We start from the raw sequence: 21,726 nt of genomic DNA, 5'->3' as shown, positions 1-21,726 counted from the left end.
GTGTACCTCAGCTCCCGATTTTCCATGTTCATATTCACATTTGAGGGCGATTTGTAACACAGCTGGGTCCTACCTTGTTACTTTCCATCCCTGCTCTGGGAGACTTCACAGACTGGTTTACAGTGATAGAGGATTGTGCCTTCTGGAAAAGCCTACTGGATTATCTCATATCTGACTCTGATGTGATCTGAGTCCAATGCACTCTCAGAGCTCCAGTTTCCCTGTCTAGAAAAGTGACACAAAACTAAACTTATCCCCTTGTGATGATTAAACGGTTCAGCACCTCTGTTCTTTGCCAGACATAAAGCACAGTGCACAGATGTGGAGTTATGGAGCCATTGTAGGAAGCACAACTATCCCAGTGAGTCCTTCGTTGCTCGGCAGTTGGGCCTTAAAGTATCTGACATTTTATTTCTCTTTTAACTGAAATCCCAAGGCTTAAGAGGAGATCCCTGTGAATTTATAAATATGTCATATCGGGAAATATATTAGGTAGTTGTCACTGCAGTCTATCCAACTAACTGAATTTTATGGGTCACTGTGAAAATGCATTATTGGCAGTAATAAAAGAAGAAAAGAAACTAATAAACTAGTGATTTATGCAACAGCATAGGTGAACTAACACATCATGCTGACTGGTATAAACAAAGGCCATATACTCCATGGATATGTACAGAATCAAATAGAATTATAAACATAGTTCAAAGGGATGAAACATTTCCTTTTATCTTTTGAGATTTCACTCAGGTCAGATAACTGGCCAGACTGTGTGACTGAAGATAATAGAAACCAGACAGTGCTGATGTTAGGAGCAACACCCTGACCAGTACCGCTTAGTTTTGCATGCAATGAGTGTTCTAGATATTGAAATAGTCTCTCTTTAAAATGGTATGCTATCACTTGGACTTTTTCAAAATCTGCAGACACAAAATCAGAGCAGTTCACTCTATAAACTATAATTCAATGTAGAATATCATTTGATGCCATCCTGGGTATTTCAGTCATTCTCACATTTATTAATGTGTGCTAGAATGTTCCCAGATGGAAAAACATGAAAAGCTTAAATCTCTAGAAGGAGAGAAGTCGATAGTGACAGAGTAGCCATGCTGAAGGCACAGAATGATGCTTGTGGAAGCTGGTGATATTTATGTAGGAATCTTAGTCTCACAACTGTAAATATGTTTAAATGTTTTACATTCTAAAATTTTAGAGGAGAGGTGTCATCTCAATTCACTTTCTCTTCTATAATAGAAAAAAAAAAAACCTGGCTAAATAGAACATAACTTGGTAAAGTTCTGAGAGGCAGAAAACCAACGCCCAGACGCAACCAAAACAGGCCTGGCAAAACATTATCCCGAGGAAACGTTTGTGTCCTCTCATCTGGCTTTAGACTATTGACAAATAGACCCCAAGAAATTGGAAGTCCTCCAGGAATTTGCTGAGGGAAGGAAAAGGCTGAAGCCTTGTGTCAATTACAGGGTGAGCATGTCTCCCAGGAAGAAATATCAGATATCAGATACTTAGTCAGACCTCCTTGCAGAAGAGACTGGAGCGGAGACAGAGACAGTAGCTGGAAGCACACTTTGACCTACTGCTTAGTCATACATACATCCTGACCTCTATCTAAACAAGATGAACTTGGGGCACTAAACCTCTGTTCCTCTTCTTAACGTGGCCACATTGAATTACTCCCATTTCTAGTATTTCACTATTTATATGTCACTTTACCTGGCTGGTTGAGGACAGGTGTCCTAACTTGGCAGGATGGGGATGCTAGAGCCCAGGATCTAACCCTATCTACTGCAGAGGTGCCACCTTTTCCTTTAATTTCAAGTAAACATGGTATGTGCCACTAGTGTGTAGGAAGGTTGATTTTTAAAGGGAATAAGAATTGAAGGCGTTGCTTAAACAGTTAATTTCTGTCACATTACTTGTACTCTGCATTTGTGGTTTTATCTGCCTCCTTCCTTTATAGCATGCCAAACAAGCTGCTTGTCCCTTGTTTCAAATGCTTTTTTAGACTTCAATTTATTTATTTATTTATTTATTTATTTATTTATTTTTCAGGATTCAGAAGTCAACTGACTTCAAGGATCAGAGAAAGCATTCCCTCCTACGACCCCCCCCCCCTTTTAATACAGTAAACGCTTGATTTAGCTTCCAGTGCCCAACACAAGTTCAGAATACAAGAAAGGAAAAGCAAGGCACTCTGCTGGGGGAGGAGCTTGGCACTCAAATCCACTCTGCTATAAAACAGTGGTATTCTGCTCATCTCAGAGAGAAGTGGGAACGTGTTAAGTAACACAGAAATTGTCTCAAAGCCTGTGCATCTATCTGCGCGTGTGCTTGGATTGGAAGAAGAGTCTGTTCGCTGGAGCTCCACGCAGCCAGAAGTCGGAAAGGTAAGAGGTGTGCAAAATCTGCCATTAAGTAGGGACTAAGGAAGAAACTGCCTGTGATGGTCCCAGAGGGTGAATCCCACAGCCGCTACCTTCCTATCCTGTAACTCTATAGTAAGCCACTTTCTCAAGTGCAAAAAAGCCTTGAGGCAGCTGGTTTTCGACGGTTGGGGGATATTTATTCCTTGCTCCACAGATGGGGAAAAAAAAATCAGCGTCTGGCAGCCGCTGATTGGTGGAAAAGAAAATGGTGATAGTGGAGTGGGAATGAGGATTTGCTGAGCCTCCCCCTGCTTCTTCGACCTGTAACTCTTCCTTAGTCGGCTCCCCTTTGCACCCAGAACCCTTTTAGACTCCTCCGGGGTAAAAACAAATGGAAATCTTAAGCTGTGTGAACAAAAGCAACCCCAAGGGTGTGTGCTCCCTCTCCATTGCCTGGCTCCGCACACAGACCATTTCAGGCGGTCCAGCTCTCTGGTGTGGCATCTGGGCTCGTCCTGGAGGAGGGGGTCGCCTAGAGGAACTGGGAACAGACTGAGGCAGGGAAGGAGGGGGGTGGGGCAGGAGAGGCGCCAGCTCAAGTTCAGCCACGATAAAACTGAGGGCCCTCTGAACTCGAGGGGAGGCTCAGGCCGTCCTCTCTTCCTTCCATCCGGGGGAATGTGCTCCAGATACCCACAGCCCTCACGCACCGCACCTCCAACCAACCCGTCCCCTCCCTAGGAAGAGGAGCGAAGGCACGAGGCAGGCGAGGGGCGGGGAGAGGCGCTGACAAATCAGCTGCGGGGGCGACGTGAAGGAGCCAGGGAGCCAGAGCGCCCGGCAGCAGGCAGCAGACGGCAGGAGACCAGCAGGTGTTCCCCCTGCCCCTGCCTGCCCTTGCCTCTTTCATTGAAATTAGATTGGGGAAAACAGGAAGAATCGGAGTTCTTCAGAAGCCTAGGGAGCCGGTAAGTACCTGTAGATGGGGCAGCTCTGGGGATCTTAGCTAGCCGGAGCAAAGAGCCGGGACGCCTAGAGAAGACCAACTACAGCTGCTTTGGCGGTGGGGACTGGGCCAGTGCGTGGAAAGTACATCACTCGGCTTTCCTTTCGCTGGAGACATGCCCTTCCATCCTGTCAAAGCCCGAGGGAAAGGCCAGGTTGCCTGTGGCATCTGCTTTTTCAAGCGGAAACGCTAGGGTGTTTCATGTTGAGTGCTGGATGGTGGAAGCTTAGTGCTGGGCATTGGGTGGAATTTGAGCATCCAACTTTCATGCTCCAACCCCAGGCATTTCAGCTTCTTTCTGTAGAGGAAGAAGGGTGCCTTTGGCCCATGATTAATAGAAGTGCAGAGGACAGTAGGCAACAGGTGATAAAGGGTTAATGAGCATGGGGTGCAGGGTCTTCTAGAGGATTCCAGCTGAGGACAGAGCTTCTTGGTTGGGTGGTGCTCAAGTGAGACTGCTCAAGTGTATGGACAGCGCCTGCTCTGGGCAGATAGCAGGCAAAGAGCTAGTGGTGGGCAGAAGGTCTTGCAAGATTAGAAAGGCTGGGCTTCAAGCAGTTCCCTACTTCTAGATTAAACAGTTCCCCTCCCTTCCTTCTCCAAAGACTGACTCCTCTCTGGGTCTTTTATCCTCTTGCCCCCACTCCATCTCTGTACGCCCACCTCCCATGTTCCTTTTCTAGATAGTCTTTTTACTTTGAATGTAACCTTTGGGCCCTGGGAACTTGATGGGGTAGAGGATGCCCACCTCCCCTTCTGCAACTCTTCTTCTGAAATATGTATGTAAGAGCAGTCGAATGATCAAACTAGATCCATCCCATCCTTAAGTGACATGACTTTTTCCTAGTATTGAGTGACATAACTCAACAATCAATCAACACTGTGCCCAGCACCCCCACATCCCCCCACCCAAGAAATCACACTTACACCAGGACTTGGGGGAAGGCATACTGATTTTTCCCCCTCAATTTCCTTTCTTTCTCTAGCTGTTTTAAACCTTATTATTATTATTTTTTTACCCAAATTTTCTAATTCAAAATGTATTCTGTATTCTCTAGTGTGGAGCAAAAATACATCTTTAGCCATGGATGTGTTCATGAAAGGACTTTCAAAGGCCAAGGAGGGAGTTGTGGCTGCTGCTGAGAAAACCAAGCAGGGTGTGGCAGAGGCAGCTGGAAAGACAAAAGAGGGAGTCCTCTATGTAGGTAGGTAGTGACACTGTGACTAATGAATTGGGGTGGCTGGTGTGTGGTGTCTGATTCGTGTGCATCACAGCTTCTCAGAAGAGTGACAGCTGTGTGGAGGTGAGAGAATATGAACCTGCATATTAGCTCTCAGAAACAAACAGGGACAATGTTTTCTGTCCTTAGATTCATTAATCTTGTTATTTATGTAGGTTTTTTATTTGGTTTTCTGTTTCTGTGTATGAATACACTGAATTTTAAAAATTGGCAACCCATGAAAAATAACCAAGAATATGCTTATGAATCAAAGACATGTATGGCAGTAAGCCTGGTGGCATTTGGGAAGTGGAGGCCCAAGGACCAGGAGTTGATGGTCATCTTCAGCTACACAGAGAATTTGATGCCAGCCTGAACTATGTGAGAACACACACACACACACACACACACACACACACACACTCACACTCTCTCTCTCTCTCTCTCTCTCTCTCTCTCTCTCTCACACACACACACACTCACACACACACACAATACACACACACACACTCTCTCTTACACACACACATACACACATACACACATACACACACACACATACACACACACACACACTCACACACACACACAAAGAAATAAAGAAATAAAGGAAGGAAGGAAGGAAGGAAGAAAGAAAGAAAGAAAGAGAAAGAAAGAAAGAAAGAAAGAAAGAAAGAAAGAAAGAAAGAAAGAAAGTGAGCCACAAGTACTCATGGGACTTTGATTTCTTTCATCATCACTATAGGTAATACCTGCTAAGTTTAATAAATTATAAAGCTTTAAACAATAGTTTTGCATAATTTTATTTTACAACTGTGAAAATACAACTCCTTTGACCCTCAAATAGAAGAAAGAAAGCAAGTCTTCTTTGGTGGATCTCCTTTTAGGGATCACTTGGTCAGTGGGAACAGCGGGACTTAAGGAACTTCAGAAATGTTTGTTTAGTTCACCTGTCAGAGATCATACATGCTGAACAGTAAGAGGTTGATATTTAGTGCCATTTTCTGCCTGACTGTACACATTGAAAGGAAGGCCAACACTCCCTTTCTCTGTCTTTCCCTGTGTTAAATTGGCTGTAACTTTACAAATCCCTTCTAGTACTTTCATGGAAGGAATAGACACCCATGCACACATGCTTATCCCCAGCAGAGACACAGGTGCACATGGGAGCACAGTTGCAGGGTTCATCTACCTCTCTTTCCTCCTGTGAACACTGTTTCCACCTTCTTAGGAGGGCATCTCTCTTGGTGGAAGACTCAGGGTAAACATTCAGGCTGAAAAGGAGCAGAACAGGTGGCAAAAGTGATGCAGATGCTACCCAGAGTACCAATCGGGGGAAGCCATGCTGACCCTCCAAACGATCAGTGAGGAATTGATACTTGTAAACATTTTCATGAATGTGTCTTTTCATTGAAGTTTCTAGCAGATCACCTTTCCTAATTCTTCACAGAATAATTTTACATTGAATTAATTCTCTTTTTCTACTTAAAACATCCTTTCAGAAAGTCTTGTAATGAGTATTGTAAGAGAAGGGTGTCAATGAGCTAATTTTAGAGTGTTTTTTTTTTAATGAATTGTGAAGTATAATGTTTTAGATAGAATTCAGAATATAAAAGCAGTAATTTGTAGATTTGGGGAAAAACTCAATTCTTCCACAACTACAGGCTTGTGACTGATTTTTTTTTTTTTTACTTCAGTTGCTTAAGAAACATATCTGTAGATCACTAATTTAAAGCAAATTTAGAAGTTGTTGAATATTAATTTAGTATATTACTCTTTCTGGATAATAAATGGATTTTGTCAAGCAGAACACTTCTTTGTTTTTATTGTTAATTTTGAGTTTGGGCAAATAAAGTGATTATATTTTTCAAAGATTAATTTTGTTGGTCTCTGTGAGGCCATTATATTGAAAGTGTAATTTTAATATGTCTAATATTATTAAAATTATCAATGTCTGTTATTATATTTAAAACATGTTTAATTAATCAATTGCTTATTATGTTCTGGAATCTAATTAAAAGCTGAACACATGCATAGAGTTTGGGATGAAGAGTAATGTGTGAAGATAAGAATGATAGCTCAGATATTTGTCAACTTCTGTTAATGTTCCAACACATATTAGAAAATCTGTCATAGATAATCAGCTGTACTGTTGGCTATACTGATTATTGCTTAGATAATCAACTGTGCTGTTAAAGTATGAAAACAACCATAGGCAAAAAACAGTGTGACTCTGCCTCTGTCTTTATTGACTCAGAGACTATAGAGAAATGAAAGGAATGTAGACTCTGGACTTGACTTGATACAGACAGAAATTTAATTCAAGCCACATGATTTCTGCCTTTAGCATCTGCAGGAGGTAACTTGATATCTTTGAGTCTCCTCCCCTTTTTCACATACACATAGTTCATAAAAATGCAACTGCTTTGTAAAGTTACTAAAGTTATGTAGTTAAGGTAGTAACTGAGTGCACTTTCATATTTAGGAAACTTGAATCTTGTCAGAGAAGTTGTTCAATCTATCTGTTACTCAGTCAACCTAATTTCTTACTTTTTATCCAAGATATGAAACTATTATTAATACCTAACCTGAAGGATTAGAAATAATCTGGACTTTGGACATAGCTCCCGTGGCACAGTGCTTGTCTGCCAGCATGCAGCCCTGGGTTCTATTCCCGTACCAGAAAAACAAAAGATTAAAAATAAAAGGTTAGAAGTAATCAAAGAAAAACAATGTAAACTTCAGCACTTATGGCTGAAAAGGCTTGGCAGAAGTCTCATCTCATCTCTAATAACAAATGCCTTGGACAACTGCCTTTCAATGAATTGAAGACCTGCCATACTAATCAGTGTGCTGATTGTCTCTGTGATATTTGCACAAAAAATTCAATTAACATATTTTAGCTTCATAATCAACAGTCTCAATGGCGTGATGTATAATTATAAATTGAATTTAAAGTCAAAAAGTTTTCTTCACTTCATGTTAGTTTTATTAATACTATAAAGAAAATCACCTTCAAGTTCTGTTTCACTGCCTGGTGAAGAGCTGTGGTCACACATCTAACTCCTAAGTCTCACATGTGAGACTTAACTACATGTTGCTAAGTAGTCAGCATATAAACCAATGATATGACTCATTTCTCACATTCCTCTTAGGTCCGTATCCTTGTAATATTCCAAATAAACAAGACAGGGTGGGGTGGAAGGCAGGGTACATTTCTAGGCTCAGAGAAGCCATTATTATATTGTTCCCCAGCTTCCATATCTTACTTCTTATTTGCTACTTGATGACTAATTTTTTTTTGCTATATCTTATCAGTTAGATCTCACCTGTAAACTGAAGATAAACTATCATTTATAACTTAGCTGATAATTAGGATAACAAAGGTGAGAGGTATGGTTTGAGATACAGGGCCTTCAAGACTCATTTGTCTTTCATTAAAGAGGCATTCCATGATTTTACCAAACGTCAAATTCTCTGTTACTGCTGAGGCAAAGAAGACAGACAAGAGACCAGCCAGTGAGCATTAGTTTTCCTTGGTCATGCTTTTTTTTTAATTGGGTATTTTATGTATTTACATTTTAAACGTTATCCCCTATTCTATTCTAAACCCCTTCCCTGGCTTCTATGAGAATGCTCCCCTGCCACCCATATACTTTCACCTCACGGCCCTGGCATTCCCCTACACTAGCGAATCCAGCCTTCACAGGTCCAAGGGCTCTTCTTCTATTGATGCCAGACAATGCCATCCTCTACTACATATGCAGCTGGAGCTATGGGTTCCTCTATGTGTACTTTTTGGTTGGTGGTTTATGGGAGCTCTGGAGGGTCTTGTTGATTGATATTCCTATGGGGTTTCAAAATGGTTGGCTTCCAGCATCCGAATCTGTATTGATCAGGCTCTAGCCGAGCCTCTCAGGAGACAGCTGTATCAGGCTCCTTTCAGCAAGCAGTTCTTGGTATTAGCAGTAGTGTCTGGGTTTGGTGTCTGCAAATAAAATGAAGCCTTTCCTTCAGTCTCTGCTCCACTCTTTGTCCCTGTGTCTCCTCTAGACAGGAGCTCTTAAAGCTTGTTGTAGTGAAGATGATACAGAAGAGTTGAGTTCTCTCACGCAAGCTGTTCTACTACTTGTGCAGGGTGCCCTGCCCACCACCATTTCCAGTTGTGATGTGAATAGCACCTGTCTCATAAAGCACAACTTAAACACCTGTGATTGCAGTGCATAAATTAATAGTAATTATTCGAGGTACAAACTTTACTGCTAGCACTTCACCCTAAAAATTATCGCAAAAATAATGAAAGCCCAATGTAATTGGTGACTACATTAAACTACTTCTTTCAGAATTTGTCCATGAGCTGCCACTTTCCATCTGTTACAAGATTTGCACAAAAAGCAGCACCTGTGGGTGTGCTGTCTTTTGTAACCTGCTAATAAATCCGTGTGATATTTTTACAGACACACATCTCAGAAAGGGGAAACTGACCAGCTGAGGTGAAGTCACATCAAGGCAATAAAGTGCAAAATCCTGGGAGCAATTTGTTTATAGAAAAATAACAGCTGAATATTCAGATTGCAGAAATGTAAATTGAATATTTAATAATTTTGGAAATAGCAATTGGTTCATACCCGGGTTAGTGTATATCAACTTGAAAGAAAGTAGAGCTAGCATATGTGGTCTCTAGTGTAGTCCTAGATAGTATGTACACACTTCAGGGTCAGGAGGTAAATGTACAAGCTTACACTGAGGATTGTGACATATCAGAAGCCATTGTCTCAGAGGAAGTAATGCCTTCTTAACCCCATGCTAAAAGAACTATCAGAGTCAGATCGCGGCATGAAGAGTTGTGGTGGTTTGAATAGGAATGCCACCCAGAGTCTCATGAACCTGGTACCAGCCAGTGGTACTGTTTGGGAAGGAATATGCAGTGTAGCCTTGGTAGCCGAGGTATGTCACAGGGAGAGGCAGTGAAGGTTTAATAGCCACCCATCATTCCCAGTGTACTCTTGGTCCCCTGCTTTTGGATCAATATGCAAGCTCTCCATTGTTCCTGCTGCCCTTCCCTTCCTACTCCACTGTGGATTCTAACACACCCAATGTTTTAGGACATGAAAAAGATACCCACACCGTAAAGGCATATGCAATGAGAAGAAGGCAAGCTTTGTTGAAACTACTTAATAAGCACATTGTTTTTGCAAAAATTAAAAATTCTAAACTACAAAATATAAAATAAATATTAGCTTTAACATTTTATCATTTCCCAACATACTTGTGTTTAATAATTTGACTCATAGCCCCCTCACCATCCACTGCTTATACAGTTTCCCCATTCATTGTTAGGTTCTGTACACTGATCAGCTCAGCTTGTCCTCACAGCTCTACAGTCCCTTGCAAAATGAGCAGTGCCTATGAAATGCATGCAGACAGCACCCATGCAGAACACATATCCGTTCCTGCTAACAAGTGTGCCTTTCTCTCTGCGCTGCTTCTAGTGCGGTGATCTTTCCTGTGCTTTCAGCTTCAGCTTCTCCTTCAGAGGCATTTGTATGGGTAAGAACAAGAGTTTGCACCATGTCTGTATCATGCATTCAACAGTACTGAGGGCTTTACTTCAACGATTTCCTTTTATTCTTTTGCCAAGATCATGATGCAGATTTCGTTAACCTTTAGTGAAGTGAAGAGTTAAATCTGGACTCTGTATCGGGGTGGGGGTGGGTGGTTCTTTATTTTCAAAATAAAAGTTCCTACATATGCTTTTTTAATTAATGAGGGTTTAATTGACTCCTTTCTAAAATATTATTTTAAATAAAATAGACAAAAATTCTCTTAAGGCTATATGTATATATCTTCAAAACTATTTACTAAATAATTTAACATACTTTTGTACATGTACTTAGGTTATCTTATTGATCATATTATTCAGCTTGTAGAAATGCACATCTGAATTTTAAGCAATTTTGGAATTAGAAATTACCTCATAGTTAGTGTTTGTCAACTTGACAGGAAGTAGAGATATGTGGGAAGAGGACATAACATTTGAGGAAATGTCTACCTCTGATTTACCCATAGTAATGTTTGTGAGGATATTTTCCTGATTGACAACTGATGGAGGAGCACCCAGCCCACTGTGGGTGGCACCACCCCTAGGCAGGTATTTTTGAGTGTTATAAGAAAGCAGGCTGAGCAAGATATGGAGAGCAAACCAGTGAGCAGCATTTTCCCGAGGTCTCCACATCAGAGCCTGCCTCCAGGTTCCTGCCATGCTTGGAGTTTCTACTTTTGGTTCCCTCGATAATGAACTTCCAAACTGGAAGCTGAGAAATCTCCTTTTCCACACTTTGTGTTTGGTCACAGTGTTCATCACCAAACAGAAGACTTTGATTGGCAAGTTAGTTATGTACAGGGAATGTTTACTCTAAATGTTGGTATCTGTACTTTATGACTGAGCAGTTGGCTTCTAGGAAGCTATGTATATGATATAGTTTTTGTACTAGTTTTTTTTCCTCTTCTTGTTTTCTGTCCATGTAGCAAGACATTTTTTTTCTTCTCAAATAGTGCATTTTTAAAATCCACTATTTTAAAGTTTTAAAATTCCCCCCCCCCACATGCTGGCCTAAGTCTTTTTCAGCTTATATGTCCTCATGTCCTTTTTATCCTTTGCATTCTTCTGTGTCTAGATAAGATTATTTTAGTTAATGTTCCTCTCTCCATCTCTTTAGTCCTTTCTTCCTTGGTTTCTTGGTAATATTGGGGATCAAATTTAGGTCCTTAAACATCAGAAAACAGTGCTGCACTAAGAACTATGTCTTTATCCCTATAGGATAGCTTTCACTTAAAAATGTGTATTTTTATATGTATGTATATATAATATGCATGTATATTGTATATATATACAGATATATAAAAATTTTATGCATGCAGATAAAATTATCAGTATTGATTGTACAAAGTGAGAGGCCTCATTATGATGTGTGGGTCTCCCCTTCCTTGGAGGTAATTGGCAACTGGCCTAATAGGCTGAGGGGAGCAGAGGCGGTTCAGGCTTCAGACTACCATAAGTATGATGGATTGACTTCTGGGATCAGCTTTAGTGAGACATAACAACTTAGACAGTGCTAGGGATTTCTGGGTGGGTGTAGATTATTGGCTAGGTTCGAGGTGCTGAGGATGTGTCATTTAAAGAAAGAGGAATTCCAGGAATTATTGGGAGAGAGGTTGTTGAATCTGTAATCTGGCCATTGACAACATGATTGTCTTTATAGGTGAGGGACATAGAGGCCTGATGCCACAGCAAGTAGACTAAGAATAGGGAGAGAGTGATCCTAACTCCTGCCTGTCTAAGGATGAGATTTGTCAGCATCTTGATCCCGTCTCACTCTTGCTCCAGGCTAGCTCTGCTGGCTGCACATTCTCACAATGATCTTCCCACAGATGCATTTAATATACAAGGTTATAGCCACCCTTCTATTACTAGTTTTTTATTATTATTTGTAGAGATAATGCTTTTTATATTTTTATTTGCTTTGTTATTCCTGCGCTTTCATTTTTGTTGTGTATACTCATTGTTCATGGTTCCATTCCATAAGGACATTTTTATATAAGTATATAGAACACGATTTTTCACAATTCATGAATGTATTTTGATCATAACTCCTCTCCTTTATTCTTTCTCCCCCTTGCTCTTCCTCTCCACTTCTTTAGTAAAGCCCAGCTGCTTTTGCGTACTTTTTATCACTCTATGCATATCTGGGAGAAAAAATGATGCTATGTTTTTCTCTGTGAGCTGGGTCATTTCATTGAACATGATGATCTGACTTTTTCCCTACACATATCATAATTTCCTTCTTTTTTATTTCCGACTACAAGTCAATTATGAAACCCAGTGTGTGGAGAATTCTTAAAAAGTAAGAAATAAAATTTCCAGCCATGCCACTTCTGTGCAACCACCAGAGCCACCATACAAGAATGATGTACTGCATACCATGCATATTTGACTATTCAACCATAGAGTGTTATGGAAGCAACCCAGATACTCACCAGTGGATGACTGGAAGAAGAGACTCTGGTATAAATCAAAACCAGAGTTTTTCAAATGAACCTTAAATCTCCAAACTATTTAATCAAATGGTGGTCATTATACTGAAATTTTAAGCATTAGAAAGATTATTTTTAAAATGATTAACAAACTTACTTTTAATAATATGTGCAATAGCTATTTCTTTGTTTAGTAATGGCTCAAGGCATAGGTGAAATTCTTATCTTACATACAGTCCTAGTTTGAAAGTAACATGCTGTTACTTAATAATTATGCAAATCACTTAATTATGATTTTTAGTTTCCTTATGTATGAAATGGGTATTGAATGGCTGCATCAGAGATGATGTGAGGTCAATCTGTACCAGGGGTTGGGCAGACGCTGATATCTTCTTTCCTCTCCCTTTTTTGTTGTGGATTGTGCAGTCTCTGCTCTGTTGTGCTTTTACAGCATTCTCAGGTCTGCACAGAGAATCTTACTATGCCTGTGTTATCTTCCCTTTCCTTCTCTCTGTAAATTGATGAAGAAAGCATCAAGCAAGGGTTATGTAAAGAGTCGTTATGTTTTGTGCATTGTGTTTTATGTTTTATCTGATAAATAAAGGCACAAAACTTTTACCAGTGTTGCCTCTGGTGCAGTTCCCATCCATGTTCACATTGTGTGGTCAAGCTACACATATCTGTTGCCTCTAACATATGTCAGATCTTTATGATATTAACCACTGAAGCTTGTAGCCTTTTGAGATCCACAGTGCCCAGTTGCTGTCTATTATCTCCCAGGTGGAACAGCACAGGAGCTTCATACTGCTGACTAACTCAACTGGCTACCCACTAAACCCTCTCCAGGCTTCCCTCCTGAACTCAACCTGGATAGGCTGGTGGTAGCTTTCCTCTGGGGTGGTGGCCAGATCCCCCCCACTTTAGTGATTTCTGAGTGTGATTGGTGGTTGTTAGTCTTCTGAAGTTATCTTTGTACATTCCCTTCTGAATATTGAGAATTTTTAATTGGCTGCTGTAAATTGAAGGACAGTTTAATATTTATGCGTTCAATTTCTTTGTTCTTTAGGTTCCAAAACTAAGGAAGGAGTGGTTCATGGAGTGACAACAGGTAAGCTCTGTTGTCTTTTATCCAGGGGTGATATGCCGAATGCCTTCTAGGCTAAATTAACTTGATGCTTATACTTCAAGATATAAGTGTAAGAGCCATTGTCTACAGAGGAACATGGGTCAATTTATTTTTTTATGTATCTAATTTTTAATTTTGGTATGGTGAGATGGAGTTTAGCTACACAAGCCAGAACAGCTTCTGCTTCAATCTTCTAAGAACTGGGAGTACAGGTATCACCAATGGACCTTGCATATTGGCTTTGTTTAAAGTTTAATGTTTATGCAATGAAATATTTTTAAGTAGACAAATATGGATTAAAAATGTATAGCCCAATATTCTAATGGCTAAGAATGACGGATTTAGATTTGTCAATGGTATTTAATTCTAATAATTTGGTATTTGGGTAGTAGGCTAAATAAATAAAATATAATGATGCTATTATTAATTTAAATATTTGATGTAAACATTTCTTTAGTATTTAGTATTTATACCATCAGTTATACTGATTAGATATTTCCTCTGTGATTAACAATCCTTTTTAGAAAATATACTTAGTAGTGTGTTATTTTTAAAAAGCTGTATATTTTTATTTTATTTGTATCCACTTGTCATATCTTCAAAAAGATTTTCAATAAGACTAAAATAATAAATATTGAACTAATATGACTAAAATTATAATGATCAAAAATGACAAAGACAATGAATTTACTGTGGGAGGAAAAGCAACAGGAGAACAATAAGAAGGGAAAAACCAAAGAGAAAATGATAAACATAACCAAGCTGCCAAAGCTTGGTGGTAGCTAAAGTTCCTTATGTCCATTTGCCATGCATCAGACTACCTTAAGTGGGAAAAGACCTGTCAGGAATGAACTTGATATGATCAGGAACCTTGGCCATGACACCACATAACAAAGCAAATGCACTGCATAAGATAGCATCACACAGTGGCAACCTGTGTCTTCCAGTGGCTCTTTCCCAAGAATCATTTGCTGGCCATGGAGGAAAAGAACTCATTCTTTTTAGCACACTGATAAAGAATAATGATGCTAAAGCAACACTGAAGCCCAGGAACAAGACCCTTTTGGAAGTTCACAATGGTGAGGACTTCTTTCAGTTGCTGTCCCACAAAAAGTGCAGATAGCAAGAGAGTAAGCAGACTGATTGGTTCCTGGAAGCTGAAACTTAGGCTTGACTCTCATAAGACAGATAAGACAGGTACAGAGTGCTGGAGGCCCACATCCAGAGCCACGATGTTCCAGCTTCCATAGTTGAGGGAGAAGGAACTGGTGAGATTCAGAGTCTATTGTGGATGCATTGTTCTCTATTGACAACTTTGGAAATTTTTAATATTCCCTGAATGACAAGGATATAAAGCATGAGTTTTTATACTGTGTGGAAAAGAGAGTGGGGGCTGGAGGAGCAAGAGAGGTCAGAGGGGTGTGGAAAGTTTCTGCAGTAGGCAACATTTTAGAAATATTTTCTAGAAAATAATTGTCAGCAAGCTTGCATTTCCATAGTTTTATAATGTTGACAATTTACATGCCTTTTATATATCCTTTTAGTCTATTAAGGAACTTGAAATGCTCCACAGTAGGTAAAGACACATTATATAATATAACCCAGGATTCTTGAATATTTACTACTGAAAGTTCCCTTCCATATTTAACTGTATCAAATCTAGTGTTAACAAAACACTATAAGAGACACGTTTTTGTTTGTTTGTTTTTTGTTTTGTTTTTGTTTTTGCTTTTTGGGACAGGGTTTCTCTGTATAGCCCTGGCTGTCCTGGAACTCACTTTGTAGACCAGGTTGGCCTCAAGCTCAGAAATCTGTCTTTGCCTCCCAAGTGTTGGGATTAAAGGCATGCACCTCCCGGCTATAAGAGACACTGTTAAGCAGCAAGGACACAGTGGTGTGGTTGTGGCACCTTGTACCACCATTCTACCAGTTTAGAAACCTGACAGTAATATATAATATCAAATATACTGTCACAATTAGTCAGACTATGAAGAAATGCATTGTCAAGAAAGGCCACAGTAAGTGCTATCTCTCCCCATCACATATAAATAAATTGCGTAATTTATTGAGTAGTATTTGTGCTGCTCAAAAGTTAAGAATTTAGGAACATTTTGAATTCTGGACTTTCAAAGAAGTGCCACTACATATGTTTGAAATGTTACTTAGAAGGGATAATAGAAGTGACTTTGGGAAGTGAGGTCACAGAGCTAGCTGGCTTTGATACTGAAATTGTATAGCAATGCTCAGACTTGACACTGCACCTGGCTGCAATGTTTTGTGTCCACTCACCTCAATGCAAACCAAATCCAATTCACTTGTTGCTATGTGTTATAATTAAACTCCCAATATTTTCTAATTTCTGCACTAAATTCATATTCAGTGTTTGGCTGAAACATGTCTCTTCTACCTTGCTGTCTTGTTTCTTCAGACTCCTGTTACCTATGATATATGTGTCTATAGAAGTTGACAGCTGCTAGAAGTGGAATTATTAAAGTCTCTGTCACACCATCATCTTTTACTCTGTTGTCACTCTTGATTTTCTTAAGTGGCTGAGAAGACCAAAGAGCAAGTGACAAATGTTGGAGGAGCAGTGGTGACTGGTGTGACAGCAGTCGCTCAGAAGACAGTGGAGGGAGCTGGGAATATAGCTGCTGCCACTGGCTTTGTCAAGAAGGACCAGATGGGCAAGGTATGGCTGCCTGTTTTATGCTCAGTAATAACCCTGGACACCATGTCCTTGCATGCATCATAGAGCATGCACATGATGCACACTGTGGGGAACACTGCCTTTAAAGGGCTCTTATTTTGATGCACTGATGTCCTTGGGAAATGTCATGCACACAATAACCCTGATTGTTTTAGTTTCTGGAAGAAAGATATAGAACTAAAAAAACGTAGTAAACACTAAGAGACCAGTGACATTTCAGAAAGAATAACCGCTTTCATGTAAATGGTAGGTCTGGAATTCCTCTTTATAGCAATAGCAAGCATTTTCATGAGTAATTTTTACACTGAACTTAGCCAAAAGGTTGAGAAGCAATCATGAGTAATTTCTAAATTTTCAGAAAGAAGATCTTTCATTTGATTTATTTGGAATGACATCATCTCTTATTAAATGACATATTTGCATATCATGTAACAACTCATTTCCAAATATGATTTTGCCAACTGGGAGACTTAAAGTTCATACCAAACACAGATCATGGTTTCATATGGTGATTCTTACATTTTCAGAATTTTAAATTTGCTTCTGGATAAATATGAGGCTGCAGTGACATATTCTAGGTATAATTTTCCTATCAAATGTTAAAGGAACAGAAAATGAGGACCCCTGGAAGATGACGTTTCACAAACCTCATGATCTTACAGTAGGATGAGTTTTGCATTTTTATGTCACATGTACTTTTATACTTTTTTTGAGAGATTCCAGCTTCCCCCCAAAAAAGCCCATCTCAGTTTCTCTTGCTCTGGGTCTTTGTTAAATGACATCTTCCTTGCAATGCCTAATTTATTTAAAGTTGGAACCATTCTCACCCATGAAAACCATAACCTTTCTATTCTAATTTCTTCTTGTTTGATAAAGTGTCATTGCATTTAAAATAAATTAAATAATCTACTTGTTTTGAGTATGTTATTTTTCTTTGTCTATGTAGGCACTATCATAATGTAAATATTTATTTTGCTTGTTGATACTTCATGTGTCTAGGCAAGTTCCTAACTACAAATTCAGTAATGAATAAGAGCTTATTAAGGATCGAAAGAATGGATAAATGACAATTTTCTAAGGATTAATAATCATATACATGGTGTAAAACCTTTGGCTATTGACTGATCCAAAAGTTGTAATCAAATGGGTTCTGAAGTAGACATCCTGAAACACAAAAGAAAGATACTTTCACCTGTGGGCAGACTACTATGGGTCTTCTCTATTTCACTCATCCTAGGTGGCAGAACAAACCATGGATAGTGGATTGGGAAACTGAGGATGTACATTTCATAGACAGTTCTATTGTTAGGGAAATTAAATGTAACCCAAGATAATCTAGGAAGTGTTCAGAGAAGTGCTCAGCTGATGTCAACATGGACTGATCAATTCAGCTCTGCTCTGAGTGCAATATGCTTTTGTGGTAACGTCATTTTTGTGGTAATAACTATATCAATGCCTATTTTCCATTTGACATTGTAATCATATGTTTATCTTTATCATACTTAAAATTTTAAGAGACTTCAGATTAGTATCAAGGAGTCTAGAATTACAGGTTCTTTGACAATCTAGTGAAAACAAGGGAACCTCTTGTCAGAAAAACACATGATCACACATATACAACAAAGCACCAAAGGAAGGCCATCAACAGACCCTCAATTTAAAACCAACTCCTGATGAGGAATGTGGAATTTGTAGAGGGGAAGTGAGTGTCAAGTTCCTGCAGTGACTGGAGTTACCCGATGACCCTCACACACATCTATCTGAGTTGGCAAGATGTGAAGTGTTTTAATAAACCGTTTGTGACTTATAATGCATGTTTTAAGTGCAGACAAAGTGACATCACTTGCCCAGCTGTGTCACCAATACATACCTTCCTTTGTCTACTGATTGAATTGTGCAATACTAGAGTTAGTGGAAAACCTTAGTGCTTTGGAATGTATAAAGGCTGGGAAGCATGTCTCATTCCATTTCCCACTTTGTCTGCACCTAAAACATGCATTATAAGTCACAAACGGTTTATTAAAACACTTCACATCTTGCCAACTCAGACTTATTTTCTACCTTTTATAATAACAATCCATATTTTAGTATTCTAAAGCGGAAATCTACCAGTGTTACAAAATGAAACATTTGCAGATATTTCTCCTAGAGGAATTAACTCTGGGCTCCTAAAATTTTCTAATATAAAAATGAAACCATAAACAGAAATTGCAGTAAAAAAAATTGGGATAAAACCCTGTTGGTTTGGGGTTAGATGGTTGATCTTCATAGTATACTGGTCATTTGGTAGCTATGAAAGCTTGTGCTAAGCGCCCAAGACCTATCCTTATGTAATGGGGAGCTCTGAGTTTTGCTACCTTACCAAAAAGCTGGTAAAGCCCAATTTAGAAATGAATTCTGAATATCTACAATAACTCAAGGAATACACAAATAAATGCCAGTAATTGTGGCCATATTACTTGATTCAAAACATATCCACAGTTTAAATAAAATTGGATTTATTTCTAAAGAAATTTGAAATATTTTATTTCATCTTTCAGATTCTAATTAAAATTATCTTGGTGAAAAGAAACAAGCATATATTTGTTAAATTTTTTAATTGATTGTTAGTGACCCCAATTGGCCCATTTGTAACAAATAATGATTGTGTCTCGTGTGTGAGAAACTTGGAAGAACAGGGATTTGACCAATAGCTCTCATATACTAATAAAAGGCTAATAGAAGGGATTAGTCACACTATCTTGGTGGTTGGGTCTCAAGGACTAGCTTTTTTTTTTTTTGTAAAGTTTTATTCATTTATTTTATGTATATGAGTACAGCATTGCTTTCTTCAGACACACCAGAAGAGGGCGTCAGACCCCATTATAGATGGTTGTGAGCCACCATGTGGTTGCTCAGAATTGAACGCAGGATCTCTGGAAGAGCAGTCAGTGCCCTTAACTGCTGAGCCATCTCTCCAGTCCTGTTCCCAGCTTTAATAAGACAATTAATTATATTTATGTTATTTATCTTTATCTATTTTTCTGAATAACTAACTATGTCTGCCTAGCACTGAGAAGGAGTTCAATGATGATTAATTATATCTATCTTTTATTATTTATTTTAATTTAAAATAACAATAAAATTTAAAATGATTACTCTACAAAAAAGTAGAATATGTCATAACACATGTTAACAGTAGAATGTTATATTAAGTATACATACAACCACAAACTGTTATAGCAATCAAGGTAATTAACATAATCAATGACTTCAATGACTGTGGTGGCAGTCAGGTATTATTAACTGCAAGAACTGTGTCACATGTTAAGTTTCAAGGGCATTCCCTCCCTCCCAGTTCCTTACCCCTGATAACTTATGAGCAACATCTTGCCATTTCTTCCACCTTCTAGCCCCTGGTAGCCACAAATCTAACCTGTTTCTATGGACTTGATGTTTTCTTAGAATATATTCTACATAGATGAGAGATACCAAAGTATATAGCTTTGTTCCTCTGGTTTACTTTGCATTGTATAATGTCCTCAAGGCTTATCCATGCTGTGGCAAATGTAAGGATTTCCCTGTCTGTATAGACCTTTTGAAGGCTTAATAATATTGCATTTGTACACATATGCACACATCTTTACCCATTTAGCTGCTAATTACTCTTTGGCATGTTTGCACATCTTAACTATTCTGCGGGTTTCTTTCTTTATATCTACCAATTCGAGTTTCAGACTATATGGTAGCTGTGATTTTAGTGTTTGAGGACTTGCACTCAGTCTTAGTAGTGACTCAGTTATATTTTTAGCAGAGGTGCTAAAGCTTCCCTGTCCTCTACACCCTCAATTCTTGCCGTGGGTTGTCCTTTTGATGACCAGTCTAATGGCGATAGGTGATAATAGATCATTGTGGCTTTGAATTGTTTTTACTTACGGGTTAGTGAAGAATTGTTTTCATACAGCCCTTGGCTATTTGTATGTCTTCTGTGATAAGTGTCTTTCCAGCCAATTAGTTCAGTGTGTGTGCATGTGTGTGTGTGTTGTTTTTGGTGTGTTTATATGTGATATGTGTCTGTTGTGTGTCTGTGGTATGTAGAGTATATGTGTATGTGCATTTTATGTGTAGTTTGCATGTGTATATGTATGTAACATGTGCATGTGAGTTTGTGTGTGTTATGCAAATTCACTTGTCTGAACAGGCATGTATAGAGTCCATAGATTGACATTGGGATATTTTTTCAGTCATTTGTTTCAGGATCCATTTCCTAGTGTTGAATTTACAGGTGTGCACTGTCACGTGGCTTTTCACGTGGATCTTGGGGATCCAAATCAAGGACATGTGTTTACACAGCAAGCATGTTACTCAGAGAGCCAACTCTAAAGCTTCTTTCGTCGATTTTTTTCTCTTAACCAAAATAGATTTTTTTATACAGAATATTCTGAATATAGTTTCCCTCCTCCAACTCCTCCCAGTTCTCCCCCATCTCCCCTCTCATTTGTATCCATACCCTTTCTGTGTCTCTTAGAAAACAAACAGGTATCTAAGGGATAATAATAAAATTAGATAAAACGAAAACAAACAGAAGAAAAGCAGTGAAAGAAAAAGCACAAAGAACACAAATGAATGCAGAGACATACGTTTACACACACAGGAATCCCATATTAACCACAAGAATGGAAGCGGTGATACATGCATAAAGACCTGTAAGTTAAATACAGTGCTCTGACAAAATATTAGAAGAGAAAGAACCTCCAAAGATGCCACTGACGTAATTTTCTCTTTGGCATCTACTGCTGGGCATGCAGCCCATGGCTTGTTACTCCAGTGAGTCTTGCTTGGAGAAACCAAGTTTTTATTTGCAAGTGGTTATGGATTGGAGCAAGCTTCTAGTGAGGGCTGAAGGCATGTGTCCACTTCTCCTTTCATCTCTAGGACTCCATCTGGTGCAGCTGTGCAGGCTCTGTGCATGCTGCCTCAGGCTGTGTGAGTTCCTCTGTGGCCATGTTTAGAGGCCTTGTTTCCCTGGTGTCTTCCATTCCCTTTGGCTCTGATACTATTTTTCACTTACTTTCTTTTTGTTGAGCACTGAACAAATACATAGTTTGCAAATTGTTTCTCCTCTTTACAGGTTACTCCTGTATCTTGATAGTAGTCTAATTTACAGTGGAGAAGCTGTCAGTCTGATGCAGCTTCTATGTATTCCCACTCTAGCCAGTAGATTTTGAGTTTTACCACCACCCCCAAATATTGTTCAGACCAATGTTGATACA

The 21,726-nt window shown here is 39.1% G+C and overlaps 1 protein-coding gene across 2 annotated transcripts in view; it reads left to right on the top strand.

Annotated features, from left to right (window-relative positions):
* Positions 1–2,217: 2,217 nt before the first annotated feature.
* The window catches only part of Snca (synuclein, alpha), a 98,283-nt gene continuing 78,774 nt past the window's right edge, over positions 2,218–21,726 (top strand). The window contains exons 1-4 of one of the 2 annotated variants that reach the window (NM_009221.2): positions 2,218–2,402; positions 4,446–4,592; positions 13,708–13,749; positions 16,314–16,456. In NM_009221.2, coding sequence (NP_033247.1) covers positions 4,472–4,592; positions 13,708–13,749; positions 16,314–16,456 — 306 coding nt within the window. In that variant the 5' untranslated portion in view covers positions 2,218–2,402; positions 4,446–4,471. Of the gene's footprint in view, positions 2,403–3,068; positions 3,350–4,445; positions 4,593–13,707; positions 13,750–16,313; positions 16,457–21,726 lie in introns of those variants that run through there. The other variant, NM_001042451.2, reaches the window with a different exon arrangement.

This window comes from Mus musculus, chromosome 6, assembly GCF_000001635.26.
Source record: "Mus musculus strain C57BL/6J chromosome 6, GRCm38.p6 C57BL/6J".
Lineage (NCBI taxonomy): Eukaryota > Metazoa > Chordata > Mammalia > Rodentia > Muridae > Mus > Mus musculus.
Note: the sequence above shows the minus strand (reverse complement) of the source record. Positions and strands in the feature narration are given on the sequence as shown.